The sequence below is a fragment of the Hesperophylax consimilis genome, chromosome 5 (assembly GCF_061612785.1).
Source record: "Hesperophylax consimilis isolate HC1 chromosome 5, BYU_Hcon_1.0, whole genome shotgun sequence".
Classification (NCBI taxonomy): Eukaryota; Metazoa; Arthropoda; class Insecta; order Trichoptera; family Limnephilidae; genus Hesperophylax; species Hesperophylax consimilis.
This window is the reverse complement of record NC_142840.1, coordinates 3,569,914-3,583,750: the sequence shown is the minus strand read 5'-3', so window position 1 is coordinate 3,583,750 and position 13,837 is coordinate 3,569,914. Positions and strand designations below refer to the sequence as shown.

General features: G+C 34.9%; 1 protein-coding gene across 1 annotated transcript in view; it reads right to left on the bottom strand.

Moving 5' to 3' along the window:
- Positions 1-300: 300 nt before the first annotated feature.
- Positions 301-13,837, bottom strand: part of Lcch3 (Ligand-gated chloride channel homolog 3) — a 72,357-nt gene continuing 58,820 nt past the window's right edge. Inside the window, exons 7-10 of the mRNA XM_089631962.1 lie at positions 12,235-12,403; positions 11,006-11,236; positions 8,845-9,117; positions 301-1,713 (exon numbers count right to left, since the gene is read on the bottom strand). Of these exons, the coding sequence (XP_089488088.1) occupies positions 1,535-1,713; positions 8,845-9,117; positions 11,006-11,236; positions 12,235-12,403 (852 nt within the window). The 3' untranslated portion in view covers positions 301-1,534. The remainder of the gene's footprint in view (positions 1,714-8,844; positions 9,118-11,005; positions 11,237-12,234; positions 12,404-13,837) is intronic.

Here is a 13,837-nt window from a genome sequence, read left to right as displayed (position 1 = left end):
TATTTACCAGGGTACTACGTAGATACTAATTACCTAATTATAAAATACGATTATTATAAAAAGCATCCTTTTTAAACCTTCGGTTTTTATTTTTTATCTTTATGTACATACTCGCTAGATCTTAAAAGTACTGACAGCGTAATTATTATCAGTTAAATTTCTTAAAATTGTATAGAATATGCTACGGTACCTACTAAAGATGTTATTTTTATAAAATTATTTTATGATATTTTATTTTTAAATAATAAGACTTAAACAGAAACACACATTTACAAGACTCGTATCATTTGAGTCGTCGACACGAAAAAACCTGCTCTGGAATTTTATAATTATGTTGATATTTAAAAAAAAAATATTTTCTTTTTATATTCAAAGTGTTGTAAGCAATTTTTCATGACAGCTACAGTTTTCCCATAAATTCCAGAGCGGGTTTTGCAAGTCGATGCCTATTTCTATTTCAGAAGAAATAAGTGGGTATTCTCAGCAGACAGTGATCTACTTAATCTGGTGGTAGGAGTTAAATATAAATTTTTCTCTTTATTCAGTTTTTATAATACATAATAATTTATGCACAATATTTCCTAAAAATGTTGCAACTTTCGGCAAGTATCTTTTTGTATCGACTTATTTAATTGAACTGGAGGAAATGTAAATTTTACAATTTTTATGTTGTTTTTGTAGTTCACTGTGGTAACATTTTCAATCTTTCTGTATTTTGTACCCACTTTTGGAAACTTGTACATTTTTTTACAAGTAATAGGTATGCGAGAGAGTTACAACTACCATAAAGTCATTGGAAGAAATTTAGCTGGTATTAGTTTTAGTTTAGTTAATTAGTTTGAAAATACAAAAATATCTCTCGAAGAAGAGTCGTAGTAGTTTTGCATATATAGTATAAGTATAATTCGGCATCTAATTGAAACATAGTACCACATTTTTACGTGCCACACTGTAATGATTAATGATTTATAAATTGACATGTAAAATATCTTAAACAGATAAGATTTCCCTTGAGCTTATGGAATCGAAAGATTTAACATTCTTCTTGATTACGTACAATATTTATCTACTTATTTTATTCTTAGATGCACGTATTATTTCATAGAAGCTTCATAAAAATGCGAAATATTAGTTTAATAGTGATAACGGCGTACCATTGATAGCTCCAGTGTAACAATTCTCTATTTTTCGAAGATGAATATAAAAAAATATAAGAAAAGTAATGACGAAGATATTTGCGACAGGTTCTTTTACATTTTAAAGTTGCCCTTGGAAAGTGGGAGAGCGAGGAGGTGTTTATTTAATCATTGGAGAAGAAGATAATACTAATAAATCTATACGAAACACAACAAGATACAGAAGATAAGAGGTAAAGGTCGCAATTGGGAATCGAACCCAGGATTTCTGTCTTACCGGGAAAATTACTCGGCCATTGTGACCTGATTTTTTTAAAGTCATTTTTATCGATCTCATGTTTCATTCTCAGAAAAAACAATATTAACCTCAACTAATCGTCGCATAGGTGTTTTTCTGTTTACTCGATGACGTAGTAGACCCAGTAGACGCCGTTGAAGATCATGAAAGAGACGGGGAAGATGATGCGCGAGTACTTGTCGATGACGTTGACGTCCTTGATCTTGGGCATGGAGGCGCGGATGACGGAAGCTCCCCGGCGCAGGGCGTGCATCATCTTGGGGCGCGCTCCCGACGTCCCTGGAATAACAAAGTGACAATTTATTACATTTTCCATAGCGGGGACCTGTAGCTGTAGAGCAGTGTCTGCCAAACTGTGTGCCGCAAGATGTCTCTGGTGTGCCGCGAAGGAGAAGACTCATTTTTTTCATTTTAATTAAGTGCTCACCTACCTCTCTGCGCGCGTTGAAAACCGAGCAAATTTGAAAATATATTAAAAAGGTTATTTGGTGAAAAAAAACTTAACAGCCATAAAAAAAATCTTTAACATTATTAATGGACTACTGATAAAAACCACTTTTAACATCATAACTTCACCAAAAATGATTCAATCTACAAAAATTAAAAAAATAACTTGTAAAATAATGTATTAATTATAGTCTGAAGTGATTTAAAAAAAAATGGTTGGACAATTTTTTATAAATTATTAAACATATACATTTTTAAATTGCGTACTTAGGTTTCAAACACTGCAATTACTTTATTTTAGAAAATAAAAACAATCCCGCCGTCATATGACAACTACATTATTTTCTATTTTATTCATTTTTATTTTTGCAGTTGGATAATTTTTTTGTGAAGCTATGATGTCGACAAGGAGGCGGCATGGTTTTCATCAGTAGTTCATTTATACCCGTAAAAATAATGTTTTTTGTAAAATATTTTTTTTCTAAAAATTTTTCATAAATAATTTTTTCACCATAAATTTTGTTCAGACTTTGTTTTAGTAACGTGTTTTCCGACAACCTGTGTGTACCTACGCCCTACGCGTCGTGCGTCGAGTAAGTGCAGTGTGATAATTTTTTAAAACATGATATGAGTTTATTTGTTTAGTAGATCACGGTCCATTTTGTTAATATAATAAAAAATGTCAAATATTACAACATCTTCTACATTAATAAAGTTAAGTCAGTTCTCAATAAAATGATAATAATTTTAATCTCTATCTCTAAATAATATAAAATAAAATCATTAACCATGACCCGATAACTCACTCCTTATAAAAATTTTAGACGCTCACATTAACGTTGAGTTTACGATTACTCACCTTGCCGTTCATTTAGTAAACGGTCAGAGGGTTTATTTCACCGAAAACAGCATTAATGGTGTTGTTATTAATTCGCATTTTAGAGTTCTCAAGAAGACTTCGCTAACAGACAGACATAGAATAAAGTTCCAAGTTTTTATACGTGGAATCAGACTGCCAAAACCTTCCAAAACAGGGTAGGTACTCCAGCTGACGGTTTCCATGGGGGAAAAAAACGGATGCTCTTGGAAGGGTCCATGTGGTTCATCCCAACAGCGAATGTTTTTACTTAAGAAAATTACGTCATGTTGTAAAAGACCCAATATATTTTGCACACATCAAAACTGTCCAAGAAGTTACCTATAACACCTATCAAGAAGCATGCAAAGCAATGGGTCTCTTAAAAGATGACTTTCATTGGGACAACACATTACACAGGTCTGCAACGTTTTTTTCTTCTTTGAAATAAGAGGTAATTTCCATGTATTTTTGGTTGCTGAATTCGGGAAAATTATCAAAAAAATTCCATCACGTAAGGTTTTTCCGCAAAACGCAAAATATTGTGGGCTTGCCTATCTTAAAGCGCAAAACGGGGTTTATTGCCGAAATATATATTTTTTATTATTTACAACTTATTATAAGATAATATTAAGTTTTATAGACTGAAACAAAACATTTAGTAACTCATGACGATAAAATTAGTCAGCTTTGAATCATATATATTGGGATTTTCCATAGTAAGTATTATGAGAGAATGCCGGAATTCCCAAGGTGCCCACTCCCTTCTATGCCCTTTCATTAATTTATTTCTGTTCCAACTTTCGTAACGTGCGTTTCAAAAATGACTTCAAGAGGTTGTGTAAATTTTGAAAGCTAAATTTTAAAAGCTAAACACTGGAACCAGAAAGTGTGGCCGTAAAGAACATTGAAGGTCGGAGAGAAAAACGTGCACTTTGAATCTTTGGTTGATCCTAAAAAGGTTCTTCTACCACCGCTCCATATCAAACTTGGGATGATGAAGCAGTTTGTGAAGGCATTGCCAAAAGATGGCGAGATATTTAAATACCTTTCAAGCAAGTATCCTGGTCTGTCTGAAGCAAAGCTGAAGGAGGGAGTTTTTGTTTGTCCTGACATTCGTAAGCTGATGAAAGATAACAACTTTGAAAATGTGATGAACGATGTTGAGAGGTCAGCATGGAATTCATTTAAAGATGTAGTTACGAAGTTTCAAGGGAATCAGAAGGACCCGGACTTTGAAAATATCGTAGAAAATATGTTGTTCAATTTTAAAAATCTGGGATTCTCAAGGATGGAGTTTAAAACTCCATTTTTTGAACTCCCATTTGGATTACTTCCCGGAAAAATCTTGGTGCAGTTAGTGAAGAGCAAGGTGAGAGGTTTCACCAAGATATCAAGGAAATGGAGAGAAGGTATCAAGGTCGATGGGATACAAATATGATGGGCGACTACTGTTGGATGCTGCATAGGGAAAATATAACGTCCCACAAACGAAAAAGCACAAAACGAAGCTTCCAAACTAAAAAAAGCAGATTTTATAAAGATTTATAATTGTATATAATGTAAATAAAATATATTATGACTTAAAATTGATTAAATTTGTATAATTTTATGATTTTTTTTTTTTGAACATTCCCTACAGAAGTATTGTATGGCGGGTTTTGCCTATATTTTAATTTCCACTTTGCGGAAAATCTTTACGTGATGGGTCGAAATGGATGGCATTCTTTAATTCAGCATATCGAAATACATATAATTCAACGATTACCATTTAAAAAAAAATTAAAATGTCAATTTGCAGACCTGTGTTATTAGAAGCTGCTATTTGCAGTTCAGCTAGGTCAGTGAGGTATTTTTTTTCCATTATCGTAGCGTTTTGTCCGACTCATTGTATTCATGTAGCTCTTTCGCGTGTAACTTCTAATCAAAATATATTAGTGCTGTCTAATGAAGAAAAAATTTATAAAAGCAAAATACTGCAAAGTAAAGCAATAAGAATAATACTGAAACGCAATATATACACACGCATAAGAGACATGTTAAAAGAACTTAATTTTATGAAAGTGAAGCAAATTAGGTATAGGAATGTATTTATTTTTTACATAAGATAAACATTGGGATGATGTCTAAGTATTTACTTACTGCATAAAATCAATCTTTCATTTGAAAGTAAAAATAAATTACAATCATGAGATAGATACACGGGCGCGGGAAGAGAAATGCAAAATATTGATAGATTTCAAATATGATTCATATAAAAATCTATTAAGAAAGTACTGTCCACCTCAAATATTGATGTTTTGTTAGTGAGTCAATATGTTTAAAGACGTTTTATTTTTGACAAATAATTATTTTTTATAAATATATGTTCTTAAAATTATTAGCACACACGACGGCGTGAGCTAACATAAGATAAATAAATAATTAAAATACAGATGTGAACATTGTACATAAATACATTGTAGTTACTGACAGTATAGTTTGATTGAAGATAATACTTTGATATTTACAGCTAATATAATCTAATACAGTCGTTAAATCGGCAATCTGTGCAAAAAATATATGTTAACAATTAATAAAGTAAAATTATTGATAAACGCACTTTTTGGAACTAGAAACTGTCGATGTCAAAGAGCCAACAAATGGATCGGATGTTTTTAAATCGCTCGGAAACTAATTAAACTAGTGCATTGCACCCCGTGCTAAGCCGGGGCAGGTCATTAGTTTATTTATAATGAAAAACATTTAAAAAATGTTAATAGAGACATATTCCTATTGAATCCTTGAAAAAGGGAAAGAGAGACAAAGTAAACAAAATTAAAACCGGTACAAAAATTCCATCTCATCAAAAAGAAAATATAATAATAGTTATTTGGAAAATGGTTTCGATGCGATAGTTCCTAGTAAACATTAACCACTTTAAATAACAAATCATCCACAGCATAGTGACAAACAAAAATAATAACTTGAGAAGAAGCAAAATAACTTTAAAAATCAATCGAAAGGGCTCAATAAATTTCACTCAATTCCTGAGAAAGCCAGATCGCTAGTTTTAAGATTGCACCGCTTTTGGGAAGGAAGAAAAAAGCATTCCTATACCGAAACCATTATTTTACCGGCATTGAAAATCGCTGCTCAGTCAAACATTCCTTTGTCAGCTCATGAATATAAATTAGATATTTCGAGAGATGTTGATGATCAGCTTCGAGAAAAATTTGCTAATGCAAAGAATGAACTCGAAATATTATCGTCCTTTCAAATCGACAAGATTATTGTCATGAGCAACAAAGCTCAGCTAATTGCGTTTAGATGAATCATCAGTGGTATCGAAATCATAAATAAGTTTTTCTTTTGTCATGAATTGAAAGAAAGAACAATAAAATATGTATTTATGCATTCAGTGGCAAACTTGTTAGCTTTTGCACTGAGGGCGCATCTTCCATGCAGATTTTCCAAAAAGGCTTCGTTGCTTATTTATTATCAAAAAATTCACAAGTGAATATTGTTCACTGCATGATTCACCGCGAAGTTTTGGTGTAAAGTCAACACCTAGTCAGCTCCTAAAGACGATGTGCAACGTTATTAAAGTGGTGAATTACATAAAATCAATTTCCCTTCGTTGCAGATTTTGTGTGAAACTTTGTGAAAATATAGATTCTGATCTTTAGAGTTTACTGATTCTTACTGTGGTAGGTTGGCTCTCAAAAGGATAGGTACTGTTAAGAAGCTTTGTAGATGCACGCACAGATGGCGGTGCGTAGAGCTTGCGGGGGAGTCCGCAAGATGGAGTCAGTGGCCGGTTGTCGCCATGGACAGTGCGAAGGCTCTCAGACAATCTCACTGGCCCAGATTCCAATTAGCAAGCTTTTAGTTAGGTCGACTAACGAGTCACCAATATAATACGCGTAGTATTAATAAATCCCTGATTAATATAAAAGAACCTATTATTTATAAAACTCCTTCCAAGACAAGTTGGAGACTGTGCGAAAACAACAGGTACTATCACTATTTATTTATTTCTTTGATGCCAAAAATACGGTAAATTATTTTATTCACTGGTGGCTCGAAGTAACATATCCTAGTGATCTTTTTGAGAAGTTAAACATTTAAAATTTAAACCTGTAAGGAGCCAACGAAAATATCATTATAATTACAGGAAAATTGAAATCTATCGCTGACAAGTGAGAACTGTGGACCAAAAAAGTTAAAAACTAATAGCTTGATAGTGTAGTGAAGACGGTGTAGACGCACCCTCAAATAAATTTAAATTTTTAAGTGCAGAGTGCATGAACTCCTTTCTGTATCTTTTTCAGAGTATTTTGATTTTCAAATTTACCAGTGGGCCTTCAATTCATCCGCAAGATTCGACGGTACACAACTGATATTAAAAGAGGAGGAAATTTGAATAGATCTGCAAAACGACCCTGTGCACAAATCCTCATTCTCTGAGCTAGACTGGCTTGATTGGCTACAACGGAAATTAAGTGTTTGTAGCCGCTTGGATCGTCGTATCTTTTTGAATTTGGTTTTTCAGCGATCGTGGAAATAAAGTCTAAAAATCGAATGCAGCTGCAGATGAGGAGGTACTATGAAAGATGAGTTTGGACGTAGCCTACGTTTGTGCGTCCTGCTTATGGTAAATCAGTCGTTGGTGGCTTATGTTACTGCGTCTTATCAAACATTAAATCGCATTCTGTCACATCAATACATCGGTGTTAATGAACAACTTGGCTTTTGAAAACGATTTATTTACGGGAGCGACTGAGATCTGCCTAGAATAAGCATAACAGGAGAAATTTTAAGAAAAAGTCCAAACTGGTCTTGAAGGGCAAAGTACTCATTAAGAAGAAGAATTTCGAGAGTGCACTCACGTCCCCAGCGAAGCCACTATTTGTGGCACAAGTGTACCTCCAGACGACTGAATAAGGGAAAATTATTCTACGTATGGTGTGTTCTGTTTCTCTAATATGATTTTTTTTAAATTTAATATCAATGGTATAAATATAACAGAAACAGTAATTATATGTCGCAGTTATTAACAAAACAAAAATAAATATTAAGTAATGCATTTGATCGTACACTGGCATCATGCAATATTAACAGAAACTCTAGAATGAATCACTGGAATATGCATCGCCAATTTAGAATCCACAATAAGAACTTTACATAGATAGTATAGAACGTATCCAAAACAAATTTATAAAATATATTACTTACAAATTCAACAATAACTTTAAGTGTACATTTGAAACTTTACAGCGAAGCGAGTAGTCGCTCACTCAATATTTATACACAGAATTTTAAACAATGGCATTGACTGCACCGAACTTCTGTCCCTTATTAACTTATATTATTGACTATAACATACATTTGAGATGTACACGACATACAGTGCTATTCCACACGTTTAATTATGAAACAAATGCATTATCTAATTCGCCAATTAACCGAGCTCTTCATACTCTAAATAATATTTGTCTTGACTCTAACATTGATATTTTTTCGGATTCACTGCCCAAATTCAAACGTGGCATCATGTCAATAATTTAAACTATTCAATGCACATACATACAGACACATACAAACACTCACACATACATTACACACCCACCTATATACTACACAGGTCACCTGGTAATTAAGGAATAAACATACCACTTAGCAGATATTACAAGGAAACATATCATAGGTACCCAACACGAAGTATCTTATTCCTGTATATTGTTTCATCTCTGTAAATCATGTACTGTTTGTTTCTATACTATAAAAATAAAATAAAATAACATAAAAAAATTATATAAAAGTACATTCAAATCTTATAAGCGGACTTTGGTTTCATTTATATAGATTGAAAAGATTCAATATACCTATATTTTATGAAGTGTGGATCCGCTACATCTGCTTATCTCTTATTAACTTCGTCTAATCTAGGTACAATCCAGTGTTTGAAATGCTCAGTCCTGGTAATGTTACAGTAATTAAGACCCCATTTATCCATCATCCACGTCTTCCGAGGGAGGGAGAACTAGGGCATTTTAAAGATTGGGTCCACAACAAATTGCACTCCCGAATTTTGGTGAAGGAGAAGGAGATTGGAAGTGACCCACCTTTGTGCCCCCTATAGCGCAGCCCCGTAGCCCTGCTGAGCCCCGGATGGTGGTGGTGGTAGACGGAGGGCGAGCGCGCCATGCGGAAGCTGGGCGGGAAGCGTGCCGGGTTATCCTGTCCACTGTGCCCAGGGCCGCCCAGCTCCGCCCCACAGCGCCGCCCGCGGATGGGCGCGATGGGGCTCATGAGTCGCACGTCCTGCAGCTCTATGATCTCACGCTCGTCGGGCAGGGAGCGGCTGCTGGGACTGCGACCCTCTTCTTTCACGCTGGCTAGAAGACACAGATGATATGTTTTGATATCCGAAAAACAACTGGCGGCATCGAAAAGGGTGAAAACGTGAGATATTTTGTGAAGAAAACCACAGGTATACCAATGTTGGTCTCCAAATATTTTGTATTGCTTTTATTAGGTACAAAAGTTCGTATATTTAAATCATTTTTTTGAGAATGTGGGCCTCGCTGGGTGCTTAACCCGTGCTGAGGCCACCGTTTTATACCATAATACAAATATTCTCCGATTAATAATCATCTAAGAAATATAACGGTCAATATGTCAGAGACTTGAAGAGTTGAATAGTGAAAATAAACACTCAAAAAAAATTTCTAACTCTCAGTTAGGAACAAAATGTGTTGAACAAGGTTCAAAGGAACGTACTTTGTACCTTGCAAAATAAAATATTGTTTCCTTACAAGTCGAAAAAGGTTCTTACTTCACAAGTGGGTATTTTCTAGAATCTAAAATGTACATCCGATTTAAAAATTTTTTCGTTAATAATGAAAAACGAAAATACTTTATATGAGATCAAACCATATATAGCAATTATAATAGATGTTATGAGAAATTGACATTGTAATTTTTGGAACGCCATAACTCACACTAAAGTAATGTTCGGTCACAACCTTGTCAAACCAAAGTGACATTGCCTTCTTTTGTTTTTTAATCCACCTTCTTGTTTTGTCTCTCAAAGGTTTTTGTTTTCTTGGCTTTTTATATCGAGTGGAAGATTGGAAGAGAATGAAAACAATTAAAATGTTAACATATTGAGTATTTTGGCGACCCACCCGCACGTACCCCAACGACATGCGCAGGCTTGAGGAGCTGCTTGCACTCCTCCTTGACTGGAGACTTTGATTGGTGATGGATTGGATGGCACTCTCCAGGCATTCTCATATACAGGTATCTAAGGAACTTTTTTTGAATCTGTTCTAATTTCTCAATGTGTTTTTGCTGGTATGGGGACCGTACAGCTGAGGCGGATGCAATTTGCAAAAAAAAATTGCAGCATGATGATTTTAACTGCAATATATGGTCTGTTAACATAAGTTTGAGATCAAAGACTGCCACTAGGTCCTTGATGGATTTTACTGGTGACAATATATATGTTTACAACATTTAAACTTGATGGGGTTTCTTGAACATGTATATGACATAGGGACACATTTATTTGGATTATTTTGGATTAATCAGCCCATGATGAAATTGAATTCAATTCGATTTGTAATTTGACACAGTCTTTCCCATCACAAGTCTTCAGAAGTAATTTGAGATCATCAGCAAAAATCAGTGCCATATTTGATGCAGTCTTGAATGACATCAATTAATTTTTTTAATAGAAGTGGCCCTAGACTCAACGTCTGTGGTGTTTACTGTTGCGCACCTAATCCTCTTGCCACTATCGGTGAGTGTTCGAAAAGATTAGAGACGGTGGACTTCGTAGGTAAAAATACACGTTGAATTCCCCAGAGATACGGTTTAATTTGTTTGTTCAGCTTTTCACAAATTATTGTTTCAAATATTATTGGAACTATTGACGGTAACGCTATTGGTCTGTAGTTCTGGACATCCGTTTTCCTCCCGGAATTGTGAATCGGGCTTACCTTTTTAGGTAAGTTTTCAGGATTGAAGAAATGTGGAAGTGGAAATACTGAAGATGGAGATAAACGTATTGTATTTAACAATTATTCTTCCAACTTTATAACAATGTGAGGTGGGAATTCATCTGGCCCCGTGGCCTTGTTGGGCTCCTGTTCCCGAATGCGTACTTTCAGGCTTAATTTGTTCGAGAGAAATCGAACCAGTGTTTCACAGTGAACCAATTGCCAGTGTATTGTAGACGAATTAAAGTGAATAATCGTATGTAATATATTTAAACAGTACCTGTTTTAGTGGTAATCTTCTTGTCATCCCCGTCCTTCTTGGACTTGGTCTTTTTCTTAGCGCGGGCGCCCCAATAGGTATAGTTGACGGCGGCGTACTCGAGCAACGCGGCGAACACGAACACGAAACACATCACGAGGTAAATGTCGATGGCCTTCACGTAGGAGATGCGTGGCAGGCTGCTGCGTACGCCCGTGCTGATGGTGGTCATGGTCAACACGGTCGTGATTCCTGGAAATAATAGGAAAATTATTAGGAAGTACGTGTCATCGCCGAAATATGGCTAAGAATTTTCAATGAATGCTCTCACCTCTCAGAATCACCTGGTGAGAAACCAGCATTTAGAACCTACAAACTATAATAATATTAACAATATTTGGCTGATTTATATAACTGATGTGAAAAATCTTAGATGGCGCTGTAAAATATGCTTATTATGTTTACTATATAATTAAAATAACTGCCTTACAACTAAGATTTATAATAATAACTAGTGACTTATTTGTAAGACCTATATCTAGTGACTTACGACACAAGACTTTAACTACTGATTTAAATTAGTGACATACGTATTAACAAGTGTGGCTTAAATTAGAGACTTACAACAAACAAACTTACATTGTCGACACTACTTACTTGTCGAGACTGTGAGAATCGCCCAGAATATTAAAATTAGAAACATTAGATGAACATCGTGAAGAAAATTCAGTCCCATAACTTTTCAAATTTCATATTCCTTTCCAAAGAACTAACTTAATCTTCTGCCAACCTCTTGTGCGAATGTCTCAACTACGTAACATCCTCTGTAGAGGAGAAGATTTTGGACAAATTTAGAGATAGCCTAGAACTTTCCTAAAATTTCTCAAATCTCTTCTTTTCGCTTATTGTTACTTGACCCAAACTTTACTGTCTCTTGTTATGTCGTGGTTGTTTCTTTGCATATTGTTTTGTTCGTAAGTATTTTTGTATACCGTTAAACCTGGGTCAGACCACGTTATAAGCGTGCTATATTCTCGTGGCTTGGCCTATTTCAGCATTCGCATTGGGATTTTATGGCGAGCGATATGTTGAAATAATAGGAAAAACCATGATGCCTACAGCGTAACCTGTCAGTCCCATTATTGAAAGGTTGGTGGTTGGTTATTTGTATTTTTTCTATATTATCCGTCTATTTTTTCTATATTGTACGTTGTGTACATTATTAGTAAAATAAATATAATTTGGCTTACCTAAAGCCACTCTGGCAGACGTGGCCTCGTGGTTGATCCAGAAACTAACCCAGGAGAGCATGACGATGAGGATGCTGGGCAGGTAGGTCTGGAACACGAAGTAGCCGATGTTCCTCTGCAGACGGAAGCTCAGGGACAGGCGATTGTAGAATCCAGTCGCCAGAATTTCCTGGAAACACGCATCGAATAATTATAACACTTAAAAGGAATTATATAAGAACGCTAAACATCATTGTAGAAATATATTATTTATTTGTACAGCGCCCTTACGGTGATTTTGCACAAAAATGGCGCTATTTAAATCATCCAAATATTATTATTAATTAATTGTGTGAAGGGGTTCAGGCAATTGAAACAATCTGATTTTTGAGTAGAGGTAAATAATCATGTAAAGCAGGTACTGAAATTGAAATAAGTTTGAGATTAGAAATTTTGGGATTAATCTCTTTATTTTATTTCTCTCAAATTGCTTTCATTTTTCGAAACAATATAAATTACTACAAATTGAAGTGTAAGTTGAACATGTCTGGTCGATATTAATTTCAAACTGGATATATTGCCAGCTCTAAGGAATTAAATATACCGTTCTACCCACAGACATATGAATATATAGACTAGAAATTAAAGGTGAGGGGTAAAATCAACTGTTGAAGAACGAAGGGGTAAAGCTGACTGTGATTCTTCAATAAATCAATCTGACAGTATATAGGCATCTCGCATTATAATATCACCATTTAGTTCTTAAAAGTAAAATCTGCTTTTGAATGAATAGACATTTTTACATGGGAGCGCAAATTACTCGCCACGTTATGAACAAATTTGCGAAGTCCAAATTCGGCAAAAAAAAAATTCTTCCATTTTCAGAGTCGAATATTTTGTTTACGTATTTAGTTAAGACACTTTTATAAGTGTTCATAATTTACTTCCCAGTAACAACGATGCGCACACTTGAGAATCGCTACATTCGACCAATGTTGGCTCGATGTGATAGTATATGTTTCTACAACTGATTCATATTATACGACGTGAATAAGCTTAAAATGATGCTTACGTTATGGAATGTAATACGACAATTGGGTTTTTTCTCTTTTTCACATCTATTTTTACAAGTTTTCATATCACAAGCCACTATTTTGCCGTGTTATTTCATAAAGTGCCTCGACCATAGCTCGACGCTAGTTCCAACAAGAATGATGACGTCACATTCTCAAGATTCACGGGAAGCCATACGCGAGCCCAGCCGGCTCCAATGGAACCGGTATGGGGAGTGGGGAATAATACGCTTTTAATCACTTAGGGCAGGTCTACTAATATTCATATGTGTATGGTTCTACCGTGTTTTATTTTATTTATTTAGTCAGTGGGTTGCGTAATTTATTGAACTTTATGGGAGTGTAGAGAAAATACAAAAAATGGAATAATATTTTTTAGCAGGTTCTCGGCTCCGGTCAGTAAGTCATTTGATAATTTTTTGCCGAATGATAACAATTCACAGTTTTTTACCTCGGGGGAAATTTTTCAATTAAGAGTGTTTTTTACACTGTGGTACCCGTAGAATACCCACTCTTCACACTAGTCCTAGCAAGAGGTCATATTTTACGTC